Here is a 17,310-nt window from a genome sequence, read left to right as displayed (position 1 = left end):
AATACACTATATGGTCACTATTCAATAAAGACTATATGGTCACTATTCAATAAAGACAAGGTATGGTCACTATTCAATAAAGACAACGTATGGTCACTATTCAATAAATACACTATATGGTCACTATTCAATAAAGACAACGTATGGTCACTATTCAATAAAGACAACGTATGGTCACTATTCAATAAAGACAACGTATGGTCACTATTCAATAAAGACAACGTATTGTCACTATTCAATAAAGACAACGTATGGTCACTATTCAATAGACATTTATATTTTTACAGACACAGAAGCCGGCGAGAAAAAGGTGACAAATTTAAATCCTGAGAAAGTTAGGTAAGCTAATTAATGGGTCTCATTTGAATGCATCAAAAGAACGTGTTTCATCAATTACTGTGCATTTGAAGATGACTTTTATTGACTATTCTTAGTATTTCTGGTTATGAAACCTCCTATTCCCCACAGTCGATGTGATAAATGCAAATGTATTATTATATACACTTGACTGCAAATGAATGCAGCTTTCCACCACGTTATATTAAGTTTAACTATCATGATTTTTTATGTTCCCATAAGGGAGAGGATATTGTCCGTCCGTCCTTCTGTTCGTCCAGCCGTCCGTCTGTTTGTCTGTCCTTCTGTTTGTCCGCCAGTCTGTTTGTCTGTCGGTGATAATTTTGTCTGGAACATAACACAAACGCTCGGCAAGGAGAAGTGCAGTGTACACGAACCATCACTCTCTTTTGCGTAATTTAGGAATGATTGTCCTTTATTATTTCTCATACATATATTTCGTCTCATTCGGGGAGCATAACCCGTCTCTGACGGCCCTTATTAATTTCTGGATAGCAAGATCCTTGCAATATCAACCTATGGTATTTACATGTAGCAGTCGATTCGATATTTAAGGGCCTAGCTGTTCTCAATGTCACGATTTTCATGCAATATTACATCGAATGGCAAACTCCTAACACATTCTTCCGGAACATCTGGCTCCTTCTCCCTGTACCTTTTCAGTAGTTTCTGTATAAATCTGTCTTTTGTACATATTTTGCCTAAGTTTTTTTCTTTAAAGTAATGTTTGTTTTAATATTTCAACTTCCTTGATTATTTTATAATGTCGATGAGTGTCCGTATTCTGGAAAAGTACCACCGTACAAATGACCTTACACTTGACACATTGTACTGTAGACAACGTCGGGAACACTATAGTTGTCTCCATCACACTGCTACGCCATATGCTTGCAATGACTGCGTGGAAAATCTTCCAAGTCGTAGACGCAGTAGCACTAACATTATGACTTTATTCACTTCGGAGATTAGACGTTTTCATTGCCACGGACAGCGGCATCACAATCAATTTAACAAATATGTCGTCGTGTATGAAAATCTAATGGATACTTTACAGAAACCATAAGGTGTCCATGTCCACACTACATTATATTCTCGTCCACTCTCTGTGTTACAAAAACTTAGTGGATTCATCTGAAATCGCTTCAGGTGACCCGTGGAATCTAGCCTTAAGGCTTCATAAAATTATTGATGATATGGCACAAATAAGAGGTTTTAAACCTGTTTGTATTGATAACGGCGATTCTCCGATTTATGAAAGTTGAGTTAAAATACCCCTGTGATTTCCTAGTTAACCCAGGCCCATTGCATCCAGACTTTCAAGCTACAAAGAAACGCTGCAACACCTGAATGTAAATGACCTAAGCACTACCCATCCATCACTTATTCTTGTCCTACCTCTATATCTGTGGTCCAACTAGGCGCATAGTGACTGGTAATTAAAGCATTGTTATTTTTATGAAAGGTTCTAAATATCTTGAAACCCTGTCAATTAACTATCGTGAATTTTCCATCTCTGGATAGCAACATCCCTTCATCCCCATCCTTTAGTGAAAACATGTTGCAGTTGATTCAATATTCAAGGTCCTGTTCCTAATACCACGATTTTCATGTATGATGTTGTCCATTGACAGACTCATAAAACAGGATTTAAAAAGATGCCCGTTTCTGAAAATTATAGGCACGTTCGTCATAGAAATCTCGCTGAGATATGTTCTAATTCTTTGTGCGATATGAAACTCGACGTGTTTGATGTTTGTCAGTGGAATCCGTAAATGTATACTTTGTTCTAATCTGAAAAAGTGACATTACTTACCTAGACTGAACAAAATTTACATGGCGTTCGTCTTCAATGAAGCAGAAGACACTTGCTCTTCCGCAACACCTGGTCTTATTATTCTTGATCTTTTTCAGGAGTCTCCGTGTAAATTTGTTTGTTTGTTCATGTTCTATCCTAATTTGCCTGAATCTGAGTTTGGATTATGATTATGTTGACATGTTGGTATTTCCTTGTTTCTATTGATACATTTCTATCAAGAATACGATGGTGTTATAGCTATCATTGATACCAGACGCACAGGACGGCCTTCAACGTATATTTAACGATAAATTAAACCCAGGATTACAATGATTTTATATTTAACTGCGGTACATTATGCCAATAGATATAGCAATAATAGGATTTGCAGTTGGGAGTGATTTTTATATAAATCAACGATTAGAGTTGTCAAACAATGTCCATTTTGTATTTCAGAAACTTCCTGAAGAAGAGAACAGTTCACACAAAGCCAGATTTCAAATACATAAAATAACCAAGGTCATGCGCCTTTTGCGACAAACAAATATGGAACAACTTGCACTTCCATCAGGGAAAACAAAGAAAATCCGAAATTTTTTTTGAATTATTAAATTTGGAAATATTTCATTTTCTTGTGTGTTGTATGAAGTTGGCAGTGTTTGATGTTCGTAACTGTTCCTGGTGGTTTCAATTTTGTATACCTTGTTCTCATTCGGGGACGGTGACGTTAATTACTTGAATTGACCAATTGAAATGAGCATTATCTCAGAATCAGTGGAAGCTTACCCATCTGGAACACCTCGTTTTATTCTCCTTCAACTTTTTATGGAGTCTCTGGGAAAATCTTTGTTTTATTCATTCATATATTTTGTAATAAAGTTATAGAATTTAAGCTCTAATTAAGAATATGTTAACTTGTTGGTATTTTCTTGTTTTCCTTTTTAACTTACATTGTAAAATGAAAAGGTTTGTTAAATATAAATATGCCCTTAATTTTAACTTGATAGAAATTGAGAAAATAACAGTAGATGCATGTCTGAATAACATGTCAATCTGTATAGCGCATTGTATGTTTTTCCTGCAGCTTCAAATATTCCAGTGTGCATTATTTTTTTTAAAGATATGTAAGCAAAACTCTTTGTTACTTTGCAATTTTGCTTTCAGAAAGTTTTTTGGAGATTTAAAAAAAAAAAAAAAAATGTGATAAAAATGTTCATAAATTAACAAAGACAAAGTTTCCTAAAAGTTCATCCAAAGCATCATTGTGTAGGCATACCAATTTATTTAATTCTTAGCGATAAGATTTCAGTTACATTTGTGAAAACATAACTAAGCAAAATAAGTGACTGAAACACATGTGTAGACTTGGAACATCATTAAAAAAGGTCGGATTGAAAAGTAAGTGATTTTTTTTTAAAAAAGTACCTTTACGAACTAATCAATATAAAAGTTACTGTTCCCATCATCAACGACTTTAAAACTAGAGGGAACAGAAAACCGGATTCCGTGGAAAGTTTCACCGACATACAGTACATGAATTTTGGGATTAACTGATTCATCATCAGTAAATAGTGTTGTAATTAATCACGTGTACAACTGTTTTTCATATGATCTTTGCATGAATGAAAAAACAAGATGGAGTTATTTTGATTCTTTAATTTACTGACAGTGTATACTGCATTTACTCGGAAAACATTGGATTTAACCATTATGTTCTACAAATGATATAAAAGTTTATATAATAAACACTGTTCTATTGTGATTATTTCAAAAGTAAAATTAGAAACAATTTAAACAGCTTGAGTCAACTGCTCTAGATCAGAATATAATTTCTTGCCACACATGATACAAAGCAACTTATTCATATTGCTTATAACAATTTATACACATTATCCAGACAGTGTTCAAGTGGAGATACTGTCCCACTATCAAGCTAGTGTATACGTGACAGGTTGTCCCACTATCCAGACAGTGTTTAAGTGGAGATACTGTCCCACTATCAAGCCTGTAATTTAGGAACAGATTTTTCAGTTTTTGGGAAAAAAATCTTCCACCTTTCCTCTACTGAGGGAGAATGAAGCTGGATTGATTACTCTACAAGACACAGTACTGTACATCTGCAGCAGAATCATCAAAGACATATAATTTACCAAAATCATTTTTTCACTCCAGAGTGAACCTGTCAACAGAGATGATTACAAATTTAAATGTCAATATCCTGACACAAAACAAGAGGCCCTATGGGCATGCAATGCTCACCTGGTATACAAATACCAGCCAAATATCAAGCCTCTCAGCCTTTTAGATCACAAGAAGTAGTCATTTAAAACTTTTTTGAAAAGTTTGATCCCTGTTACCTTGAATTTAGGTCAAGGTCATTTCTTTGTCCAAACCATGTCGGGGTTCATCCTAGGAACATACCAGCCAAACATCAAAATATCTGGTCCATTGGTTATTTAGAAGAAGTCGTTTGAAGGAAAAAGTTGATGCCAGACGATAGACGGACGAGGGACCATGTGCCATAGCCAGGTGAGTTAAAAAAAACCTACAACTAGTCAGGTGTCTTATATATGGTATAACAAAATAAAACTTGTAAGGAAATTGTACAGCACTGTATCCGGCATTTAACAACACCGACTTGTGTACAGTAATGACACATATACCTGGTACAATGTACACAACATTTTTATAACACCAACTTGTGTACAGTATTGACACATATACCTGGTACAATGTACACAACATTTTTATAACACTGACTTGTGTACAGTATTGACACATATACCTGGTACAATGTACACAACATTTTTATAACACCAACTTGTGTACAGTATTGACACATATACCTGGTACAATGTACACAACATTTTTATAACACTGACTTGTGTAGAGTATTGACACATATACAATATTGTACCAGATGTTTTACACTGTGACACGTTTACACACATATAAACTTCAATGCAGATCTCAGGTTTATAGCATGTATAAAATGTAAACACAGAACCAGATCTAAGGTAGTTACCTGAGTAGTAAATACGAAGACAATTCTGAATGAAAATTTCACATCAAACCATTATAATCACATGATTAATGACATCATCAATAACCTAATTAATCTTATTCATTCACTGAAAAGACAATAGTAGGATGCTGTAATTTTTAGCATGTCTGATCACAAGAAACCCATCAGGTACATATCTAATAAAAAAATCTATTTGTAATAACAAGTATCACATCAAAGACCTGGTCAACCTACTTGTGATGAAAGAACTGGTCAGAATCTGACCGGGAATAAAGAGCTGTGAGACCTGAATGAAAGAGCACAAAGCATTACTGGGAATTCCACTTCCCTGTCATAACTTCATGACTGTTAGTATGTTTGAAAATTTTCACTGCTTTCTTTGTGTGTATTATCTTTATGGCTTGCTTCTTAAGCTATCCTTATGGGGCTGCTCGAGCTATGCTCAATACAGATTTATATATTGTTGGAATGGTCATTGAATGAAATCTATGATGATAATTACTGTAAAATTGCACGATCTCCCGGGAAATGTTATTTGCAAAACATGCAGGAAATTCATATAGGATTTGAAACTCTGATCATGATTACTTGTTCATGTGGCTTCAATTTATTGCAGCACATTTCAATCATAGGTATATCAATCAATGCTTCATTAACAAACAAACAAACAAAAAAAACAAAAAAGGAAAAAAAAAAGGAAAAAAGAAAAACAAAATGAAAAATGGTACACACACTTTTCTATACTTAAATTTCACATGATATTTTTGGTAACAGCTTTTTCATCCTCTACCAAAAACGATCAGTTATACTTTTTATATACATATATAAAATTACAATCTTCAGTTGCCCCTATCCTGATAATGACAACTATACCTTAAATGATGTCCTGTTGGAGTATTCTCTTAAAAATTTGAGCAAAATTTGTTTAGATTTTTTTTCATGAAAATGTGCCTAATAACAAGAGATACAATATAGGGTTTGGACTGCTCACCTGCCTTTGTTTGGCTGAAACTGTTTCGTCCAAACAAAAGGAAAAGGGATTCTAAGGGTTTAAATCTATTTTCTCCTGTCCAAGGGGTGTCAGCCAAACCATTGATGCTTAAGACTGTACCAGGATAGAATCCTGACATTTCTACAGAAGAAGGATATTAAAGAATCTGTTCTATTTCCCCTACTGGGTCCTGCTCCTTCCATCTCACTGTGTATACAAAAGGAATTCTCCTGAACCCAATAATACTTGATACCAAATCAGGATAGAATCTTGATTTTCCTACAGAAGAGGAAGGATTTTTGAGAATTTTCTCTTTTAGGCCCAATAATCCTGCCCCAAGGGGCCCCTAAGACCAACACATTACACAAAGTTGATTCCTTTCCTCCCAGGATGCTTCAGCCTAACTTGGGACAGAATCCTGGTATTTCTACAAAAGAAGATGGGGTTTGTGATGAGTGAGACAAATCGGTGGACCCAACATATGGTGTGGGTGATGGTTGTGTCACATCGGTGGAGTCAACAACAGATGAGGGTGATGATTGGTTAGTCACAGTAGTGGAATCAACATATGGATTTGTTGATTGGCTAGTCACAGTAGTGGAATCAACATATGGGGTTGTTGATTGGCTAGTCACAGTAGTGGGATCAACATATGGGGTTGTTGATTGGCTAGTCACAGTAGTGGAATCAACATATGGGGTTGTTGATTTGTTAATCACAGTAGTGGAATCAACATATGGGGTTGTTGATTGGCTAGTCACAGTAGTGGGATCAACATATGGGGTTGTTGATTGGCTAGTCACAGTAGTGGAATCAACATATGGGGTTGTTGATTGGCTAGTCACAGTAGGGGGATCAACATATGGGGTTGTTGATTGGTTAGTCACAGTAGTGGAATCAACATATGGGGTTGTTGATTGGCTAGTCACAGTAGTGGGACCAACATATGGGGTTGTTGATTGGCATTGGCTAGTCTAGTCACAGTAGTGGAATCAACATATGGGGTTGTTGATTGGCTAGTCACAGTAGTGGAATCAACATATGGGGTTGTTGATTGCTTAGTCACAGTAGTGGAATCAACATATGGGGTTGTTGATTGGTTAGGCACAGTAGTGGAACCAACATATGGATTTGTTGATTGGCAAGTCACAGTGGTGGAATCAACATATGGGGTTGTTGATTGGTTAGGCACAGTAGTGGAACCAACATATGGATTTGTTGATTGGCAAGTCACAGTGGTGGAATCAACATATGGGGTTGTTGATTGGCTAGTCACAGTAGTGGAATCAACATATGGGGTTGTTGATTGGCAAGTCACAGTAGTGGAATCAACATATGGGGTTGTTGATTGGTTAGGCACAGTAGTGGAATCAACATATGGGGTTGTTGATTTGTTAATCACAGTAGTGGAATCAACATATGGGGTTGTTGATTGCTTAGTCACAGTAGTGGAATCAACATATGGGGTTGTTGATTGGCTAGTCACAGTAGTGGAATCAACATATGGGGTTGTTGATTGGCAAGTCACAGTAGTGGAATCAACATATGGGGTTGTTGATTGGCTAGTCACAGTAGTGGAATCAACATATGGGGTTGTTGATTGGCAAGTCACAGTAGTGGAATCAACATATGGGGTTGTTGATTGCTTAGTCACAGTAGGGGGATCAACATATGGATTTGTTGATTGGCTAGTCACAGTAGTGGAATCAACATATGGGGTTGTTGATTGCTTAGTCACAGTAGTGGAATCAACATATGGGGTTGTTGATTGGCTAGTCACAGTAGTGGAATCAACATATGGGGTTGTTGATTGGCAAGTCACAGTAGGGGGATCAACATATGGGGTTGTTGATTGGCTAGTCACAGTAGTGGAATCAACATATGGGGTTGTTGATTGGCTAGTCACAGTAGTGGAATCAACATATGGGGTTGTTGATTGGCTAGTCACAGTAGTGGAACCAACATATGAAAGTGTTGATTGAACATATGGGGCAGACACATGGATGGACAGTGCATTCAATGAATTTGGAGACAACTGGTTCAGATTCACATGCACATTATTCAACATTTTGCTTTGGGCTTGATTTCCTCGTGTTGACACAGGTATCTTTGCTGTGTCTACTTTGCAGTAATCTGGTGTTCCAGATGAATTGTTTTCAGAATGTTCCTGTGACATAGTTACATTCTTGTTTGGGTGTACCTCTGTGGGTGAGATCACTCCCACGGCATGTAATCCTTCTGTAACATAGACTGGTCTTGGGTGAAATTCCCCTGCAAATCCAACTATTTGATGATTGTGATCAATGTGTACCCTACCAGGGTCTGATCTTTCCGAAGTTGTTGACCTATGTGATGTGCTTTGTATTATTGTGGAATAGTTTTCATTGCCTGAGGAATGAGTAGAATCAGGTTCAGTGCTGTCACTACTTGTTCCTGGTACTTTCTTGGTGAAGGGACTAGGGTTGTTCTCAGGGACGGGGCTTAGTCTGCTGGGGGACTCTGGTTCTGTAGATAAACTTTCACCTGTACCGCTGTCAATACTTATTTGGTTTTCTATTGGAGCTCTCCCCATGACTGGATTCGTCCGGCCATCAAGTCCCTACAAAAAAAATCAGATATATATCTTGCTTAAAAAATGATATTATATTCTTTTTATGGATGTGTGAACATTGGATAAAAATCCCTCAAAAAAAAAGTGATGATGACAATCCTCTGAGATAAGATAGTCTCTTATACACATGTCAAGTTTGATCAAAATCTCTTAAAGGATGGCTCCTGTTAGAATGCTGACAAGTGTTATATCATTTCATGGTTATTTGCATTGAGTGAGGATAGTGAGCACCTTGTTACATCATAAAGATTGTTTTTTCAAAATATTTTTCTGTTAACTTTGTTATTTGGCTGAAAAGGTAGTATGTACGTGGTTGTAATTACTTTATCATCTGTGTAATGACCTCATGTTTACTATTTGACATGGCCCTCTCCTAAGTCCTCCATTGGTCTACCATTCGTTAGGTGGGAATGATAGGCCGTGTACATAAGTGTGCTCCCATAGTGGTCAGCAGGGATCTGGTACCTGCATTGCTGGTAGCTCTTTTTCTCTTCTGAGTTTGTCAGAGGGAAATTCATTCTGGTTCTTTTCGTAGGATATGTTTCTATTGCAATACACGGTATTTAGAACAGGTTGGTAATGTTCGTTGTTGAAGGGGTGGCCATATAGTATGGCGCAGGTTGTTGAGTTTACTGTTCATCATCAACATTGGCAGTGTCAATAAATGTTGATGATGAACAACGAACATTACCAACCTGTTCTAAATACCGTGTATTGCAATAGAAACAAATCCTACGAAAAGAACCAGAATGGATTTCCCTTTGACCCACTCGGAAGAGAACGAGAGCTACCAGCAATGCAGATACCAGCTACGCCATTCCAGATTAAAGTAAATGTCACACACTTTCGGACTTGTAGCCAGTGTAATAGGCAAACCAAAAGAACATTGGAATACTTTACCATAGCATGACACAGATGAACTGTTTTTCACTCCTATTTACTTTTCAACATCAACATTTATTGACACTGTCATCCAATGACGGCTAGCCTAGCTGGTCTCAACGCATCGATGATACATTTAGAACTTCCAATTTACATTTGAAAACTGTTACAGAACATTTTAATTACTTTATAAACAGCATCGCTGTATCACTTTTGCATTTTATATAATCTTTGCTACCTTTGTTCCTTTACTTTGTATAGTGTAACGAAGTGTATTGTTATCATCACGTGATCAAGACAATGCATTATTACGTCATGGCTGAACTGTAATTTTAAGCTTAGCTATGCCGATACTTGTACCGCCGTTCTGATGACGGCTAGCCTAGCTAGTCGAAACATGTCAACGAAATAAAATTACCGATCACGGAATCCTTGGTGTTGATGCTCCATCCTCTATTTAGTTAGTAATGTATTTTTGTATATGTCACCAGTGTAATATACCCTGACTTTCCATTGGTCAGTCAGAAACAGATTGTAATTGATAATACAGATATTGATGCTATATCAAGAGTTGAAAACAGTGCATCATGCATACCAACATACCATATTTTTCATTTTTATTTCAAACTTGTCAAACAGTAACTTTTTGAAGTTATATGATAAAAATTATCTCCAATGCTTGCAAATCTAAACATTTTTTCAGTTACATTTCATACAATCACAGATGAAAGTCATTTAAGATCTTATAAGTATGGTTCATCAATAGATACATTTCTTTTTTATCAAACACGTAGCCCCTCATTTATCAATCAACATGCATTATAAACTTCATCACCACAATGGTTTCTGCAATTCTATGACAGAAGATATTCTTAACATATACACTACATATCTAGATAAAAATAAATGTGACGTAAAAATTCTGTAAGAATAAAGGTTAGTTACTGATATAAACAAATCACAACAGTATATAGCTAGGAGAAGTGAGGAGGTGATCACTGCTTGGTTAATTTGATTCAAGATATTGCAGGAAAGAAAAGACATTATGATGGACTCCAAACATCAAAGGACCATAACTCCAATAAAAAGGCAGAGATCAGTCTCAAGTCAACCTTGATCTCTAAACAGTTATGATGAAGCCTTATGTATCATTTCTGATTCAAAACTTACAAGCAAACTCAGAAATAAAGATTATCATTGTTTAATGCTAACAAGGTTGGAAGGATCAAAAATTGCATATAACAAGAGGCCTACAGGGCCTGTTTCGATAACCTGGTATCTTTTTATCATGCTCAATTTATATAAACTGGAGGGAAAGGATATTTAAAGTTTAGCCCTATTTTAAGCTTTTTTGACTATTTAACCTCTCAGACACGTCAATCTTGCTACTGGGTCTTACAATCCATTTATAAAAAATTGAGTCCCCTTCTAGAAATGCTTCTGACCAATTTGGTCAAAATACCCCATCCCACCAGTAGAGGGTTTTTAAATTGATTCCTCTACATTGCCTACTTGGCCCCACTCCTCTGCCCTAAGGAACATCAAACCTATTGTTTATAAAAAATGAGTAGATGCAGATTCATGACAAATGAAATAGGATTCTAAAGTGATATCTTTGTTTTCTCTCCTTGGCCTTGTCCTTCTGGCCCAATGGGTATTAAACCCATTGTTTACACAATATTGAATCTGCCCTATCCAAGGCTGCTTCTGACCGAATTGGGATAAAATTCTGTCATTCCTTTGGAAAAAAATTTCAAGAATTTGCGAAGTTCCCTATTGTAACATCCTTCCCTCCCTCTGATTCCTGGGGCAAACCTGACATAAAGTTTATATATAAAACTGGTTCTACTAACCTGAAGAAAACTTCAAACCAAGTTTTGGTAAACTCAGCTCAGCAAGTTAAAGTTAAGGGATGATTGTATTATGGGTGATTTGCATGGCATAATTTTCCTGGTCCTTTGTATCAGCTAAACAGATGGTCTAATCTAGTATGGCTAACCCTTTATGAAGCCACACACCCATTTTACAATTCTAAAGCATAACAGAGAAAGAGGCCATTAGCTGTTAATTACTTACTTACACATTTACTCTGTCATGACAGAATTTTCTCCTTCAATAAAGCTCATAAGTATTACAAATGTTCCATGATTTGTCCATGACAAAGACCAGAGATATTGTTTGATCAAACATCACTTCGGCACATTATTTCATCTTTTCAGCAGATGATCTCATCTCTCAGACCGATGATCTCATCTCTCTGGCAGATGATCTCATCTCTCTGGCAGGTGATCTCATCTCTCTGGCAGGTGATCTCATCTCTCTGGCAGATGATTTCATCTCCGAGAGAAATTAAAAATATAATAATGCTTTCTAAAGAAGCTATTCCAAAAGCGATGTCAACAGGTCAACTATGGTTTTCCAGCACAAGTGAAAAATTCAAACAGAGACAAGACATAAACCTTTACATGTTAATAATACAAAGTTGAAATATTCATGTGATATATATTTATTCATTAGTCATGGGTCAAATAGGTCAGAGGACATGGGTTAAATTAGAAAGAGGAAACAGATTCAGGAACATATTTCTGCACCTTATTCTCAGAAATCTTACCTTGAAATCCAGCTGATATGTACAAGTGGTCTCCAACAAAGCTGGATGGCAATCAAAAATGGGCTTGTTTTTCTGGTTAGAAATACCAACAGTGGATTTACGAGAAAACTAAAACTAACTCAACACTTGACTTTGTGACACTGATGATAACATCAATTAACAACAGCCACACCTTTCTATACCTAACTTGTCTGGGTGTACAACATAAGTAGAGGTGAGTTTGAGCTGATATATTTCAATTTGTACATTTTTTTCAACCATTTGCTCAATTTAACATAAATCAGTACAACAGAGTACAAATGATGTAGCTTGTTGAAATATTCTCAAAATAAACACTCTACGATATCATGAAGGCACAGAGTCAGTTTCTGTCTCAAGATGTTAAGAGTGACAGACCAAATGGATTAAATCAGCTCTGAAAAAAATCAAATGCTGCATGCTTGTTTCATACACTCTAGGCATTGAGCTCTCAGGTCATCTAAAATCACTTCATGAAGTGTTTGTTTGTGACTGAAAGGTTAAGCAACAGCCTTTCCGTACGTGTAAGAAATGATGTGCAAAGAGTGGTGAAAATGTGATTTAGTGAAATACAGATTTTGAGGTGATGAAATACAGACACTGAGGTGGTGAAAATGTGATTTAGTAAAATACGGACTCTGAAGTGGTGAAAATGTGATTTAGTGAAATACAGACTCTGAGGTGGTGAAAATGTGATTTAGTAAAATACAGACTCTGAGGTGGTGAAATACAGACACTGAGGTGGTGAAATACAGACACTGAGGTGGTGAAAATGTGATTTAGTAAAATACAGACTTTGAGGTGGTGAAAATGTGATTTAGTAAAATACAGACACTGAGGTGGTGAAAATATGATTTAGTAAAATACAGAGTCTTAGGTGGTGAAACACAGACTCTAAAGTGTTGAAATGGACTTGAGTAGGTGACATAATGAAACAGATAACATAAAAGAATTTAGGTGACTAAAGATGACATTGTCTAGACAAAAAGAGACATTTCTACTACTTTCTGGGTATGACTGACCACATCTATTTATGTAATTCTATTACTTTCTGGGTATGACTGACCACATCTATTTGTGAAATTCTATTACTTTCTGGGTATGACTGACCACATCTATTTGTATAATTCTATTACTTTCTGGGTATGACTGACCACATCTATTTGTATAATTCTATTACTTTCTGGGTATGACTGACCACATCTATTTGTATAATTCTATTACTTTCTCTGTATGACTGACCACATCTTTGCTTAAAGAACAAAAAATATCACATCAAGTACTTTTAGAGTAAGATGATTCATTTAGACAGAATAACTGATACAATACATAAGAGAGTATTGTGATAAGAAATATTTTTGCTATACACATGGAATCTAACCAAGCAGAGCTATGCTTTACAGTATGTTACTGTTGTTTCTATTTCATCCTGTTATATGCATTATGATGTCCCCAAATGAAAAGGCAGAGAATGAAAATAATGCCAATTTGTTTTTGTTTCAGTTTGAAAAAAAAGCCATTTTCAGAAATGGTGATAAAGTAAGTGACCTGATAAACAGAATCTCACATTTGTGTAAATTTCATAAAAATGAAACTCATGAAAGATCCTGTATTTTTCAAGACTTGTCATAGGGATTATCACGGGCAGTAATATAAAAGATAGAAGAACAATTTATGCAGCGGTCTTTCTCTTTTGGATATGAAATTCCAGTACTTGCCATGTAACTTTGTAGTATGGGAGGTAACATCTACTAAAGTAAATCAAGTTTTGTAGCAGTCTTTTCTGTTTGGTTGTTCAATCACTGTACTTACCTCATGTTTAGGTCGAAGTAAAGCCTCATTGGAATCAGTGGGTGGATCTGAATCTGAGTCTTCAGCCTTTAACATAAAAAAACAAATTTACAGAATACAGCTATATACTGTGATGTTACAACAAGGAGGTTATACCAATGCTTTTTCCCCCAAAAAATTGATCATTGCACTCTAATTTTCTTTTCTTATCATGATTTGAATATTGTACACTTAAGAATCTCACTACATACTAAATGAGAAAGAATCTATGAATTAAACTGGTCTTGCTTCATGTCCACCAATAACTCAGTATCAACATTGTGTCCATCACTCCTAACTCAGTATCAACATTGTGTCCATCACTCCTAATTCAGTATCAATATTGTGTCCATCACTAACTCAGTATCAACATTGTGTCCATCACTCCTAACTCAGTATCAACATTGTGTCTATCAATAACTCAGTATCAACATTGTGTCCATCACTCCTAACTCAGTATCAACATTGTGTCCATCACTAACTCAGTATCAACATTGTGTCCATCACTCCTAACTCAGTATCAACATTGTGTCCATCACTCCTAACTCAGTATCAACATTGTGTCCATCACTAACTCAGTATCAACATTGTGTCCATCACTCCTAACTCAGTATCAACATTGTGTCCATCACTCCTAACTCAGTATCAACATTGTGTCCATCACTAACTCAGTATCAACATTGTGTCCATCACTAACTCAGTATCAACATTGTGTCCATCACTCCTAACTCAGTATCAACATTGTGTCCATCACTAACTCAGTATCAACATTGTGTCCATCACTCCTAACTCAGTATCAACATTGTGTCCATCACTAACTCAGTATCAACATTGTGTCCATCACTCCTAACTCAGTATCAACATTGTGTCCATCACTAACTCAGTATCAACATTGTGTCCATCACTAACTCAGTATCAACATTGTGTCCATCACTCCTAACTCAGTATCAACATTGTGTCCATCACTCCTAACTCAGTATCAACATTGTGTCCATCACTCCTAACTCAGTATCAACATTGTGTCCATCAATAACTCAGTATCAACATTGTGTCTATCACTAACTCAGTATCAATATTGTGTTTATCACTGGCTCCTATTTCGTTTGAGAAATATTGATGAGTTCATTACCCTAATAGGCAGGTCAGGTGTGTCAAACTCAAATGGTTTTGTAGCTTGTTTGTATTTCTGCTTCAACAATCTGAAATAACAAAAACAATAGTATCACTGTTCTGCTACTTCAGCAATATGATAATATTTTTGTTACCATAGCAATGTGATTACATTTTTGTTACCATAGCAATGTGATTACATCTTTGTTACCATAGCAATGTGATAACATCTTTGTTACCATAGCAATGTGATTACATTTTTGTTACCATAGCAATGTGATTACATCTTTGTTACCATAGCAATGTGATTACATTTTTGTTACCATAGCAATGTGATTACATCTTTGTTACCATAGCAATGTGATTACATCTTTGTTACCATAGCAATGTGATAACATCTTTGTTACCATATTTTTTACTATGTTATAAATATTTAACTTAATATATTGAAAATGAAGACATTTGTTTATTACCTGCAGAGACATGAAAATCCAGCAATGATGAAGATCACCACAAACAAGCTAGATATTACAATTACAACAATGATGCCTTTGGAAATGTCTGAAAAATAAAATTTAAATTTAACTTATTCTAAACAAATATGACATGTTTGAAGGGAAGTCTGAAGCTTAGCAAACATGGGGGCTAGGACATACATAAAAATGTAGTTAAAAAAAATGTGGAACAATCAAGTGAAAGGTTTTTAGGAGTATATTTGATATATATGAAAGCATTTTCTTAAATGATACAGATTGGCATGGAGACTACGTGACATACTCTACAAATCAAGGAAAGTGATATACAACGAAACACATATCTAAGGACAAAGCCCTTTGATGTTTGACTGGAAATACAACATGAATCAACATCAAACTACTTCCAACAGAATATCTTGGACTTGAGTGTTCTGATACATTCTGTTACCCATAGCTGTATTTATCAACTTAAAAATGGACATCTTTATAACATTTTGAAATTTTTCTTGTGGACAACTTTTTTTGAGTAATTGTAAGCATGAATCAGTTAAAAACATCAACTATTTCAATGTTTTCTAGGTTGCACATTACCTACAGTCTAATACTGTTGGTGTACACACAGATCAACATAACCTACAGTCTATCACTATTGGTGTACACACAGATCAACATAACCTACAGTCTATCACTATTGGTGTACACACAGATCAACATAACCTACAGTCTATCACTATTGGTGTACACACAGATCAACATAACCTACAGTCTACCACTGTTGGTGTACACACAGATCAACATAACCTACAGTCTACTACTGTTGGTGTACACACAGATCAACATAACCTACAGTCTATCACTATTGGTGTACACACAGATCAACATAACCTACAGTCTGCCACTGTTGGTGTACACACAGATCAACATAACCTACAGTCTACCACTGTCGGTGTACACACAGATCAACATAACCTACAGTCTACCACTGTTGGTGTACACACAGATCAACATAACCTACAGTCTACCACTGTTGGTGTACACACAGATCAACATAACCTACAGTCTACCACTGTTGGTGTACACACAGATCAACATAACCTACAGTCTACCACTGTTGGTGTACACACAGATCAACATAACCTACAGTCTACCACTGTTGGTGTACACACAGATCAACATAACCTACAGTCTACCACTGTTGGTGTACACACAGATCAACATAACCTACAGTCTACCACTGTTGGTGTACACACAGATCAACATAACCTACAGTCTACCACTATTGGTGTACACACAGATCAACATAACCTACAGTCTAAGACTATTGATGTACACACAGATCAACATAACCTACAGTCTACCACTGTTGGTGTACACACAGATCAACATAACCTACAGTCTACCACTGTTGGTGTACACACAGATCAACATAACCTACAGTCTAAGACTATTGAAGTACACACAGATCAACATAACCTACAGTCTACCACTGTTGGTGTACACACAGATCAACATAACCTACAGTCTACCACTGTTGGTGTACACACAGATCAACATAACCTACAGTCTACCACTATTGGTGTACACACAGATCAACATAACCTACA

At 36.1% G+C, this 17,310-nt stretch overlaps 2 protein-coding genes across 2 annotated transcripts in view; one reads left to right on the top strand and one right to left on the bottom strand.

The window, feature by feature from the left end:
- LOC132556372 (protogenin A-like) overlaps positions 1 to 2,775 on the top strand; it is a 42,913-nt gene extending 40,138 nt beyond the window's left edge. Inside the window, exons 14-15 of the mRNA XM_060220782.1 lie at positions 288 to 339; positions 2,609 to 2,775. Coding sequence (XP_060076765.1) covers positions 288 to 330 — 43 coding nt within the window. The 3' untranslated portion in view covers positions 331 to 339; positions 2,609 to 2,775. The remainder of the gene's footprint in view (positions 1 to 287; positions 340 to 2,608) is intronic.
- A 1,017-nt stretch (positions 2,776 to 3,792) lies between these two features.
- Positions 3,793 to 17,310, bottom strand: part of LOC132556362 (mucin-2-like) — a 31,579-nt gene continuing 18,061 nt past the window's right edge. Inside the window, 6 exon segments of the mRNA XM_060220771.1 lie at positions 3,793 to 7,139; positions 7,142 to 8,767; positions 12,273 to 12,344; positions 14,103 to 14,168; positions 15,250 to 15,319; positions 15,704 to 15,791. Of these exon segments, the coding sequence (XP_060076754.1) occupies positions 6,564 to 7,139; positions 7,142 to 8,767; positions 12,273 to 12,344; positions 14,103 to 14,168; positions 15,250 to 15,319; positions 15,704 to 15,791 (2,498 nt within the window). The 3' untranslated portion in view covers positions 3,793 to 6,563.

This window comes from Ylistrum balloti, unplaced genomic scaffold (assembly GCF_031769215.1).
Source record: "Ylistrum balloti isolate Yb309-2 unplaced genomic scaffold, AGI_CSIRO_Ybal_v1 Utg369650, whole genome shotgun sequence".
In the NCBI taxonomy this organism is placed as follows: domain Eukaryota; kingdom Metazoa; phylum Mollusca; class Bivalvia; order Pectinida; family Pectinidae; genus Ylistrum; species Ylistrum balloti.
This window is presented reverse-complemented; position numbering and strand designations above follow the sequence as displayed.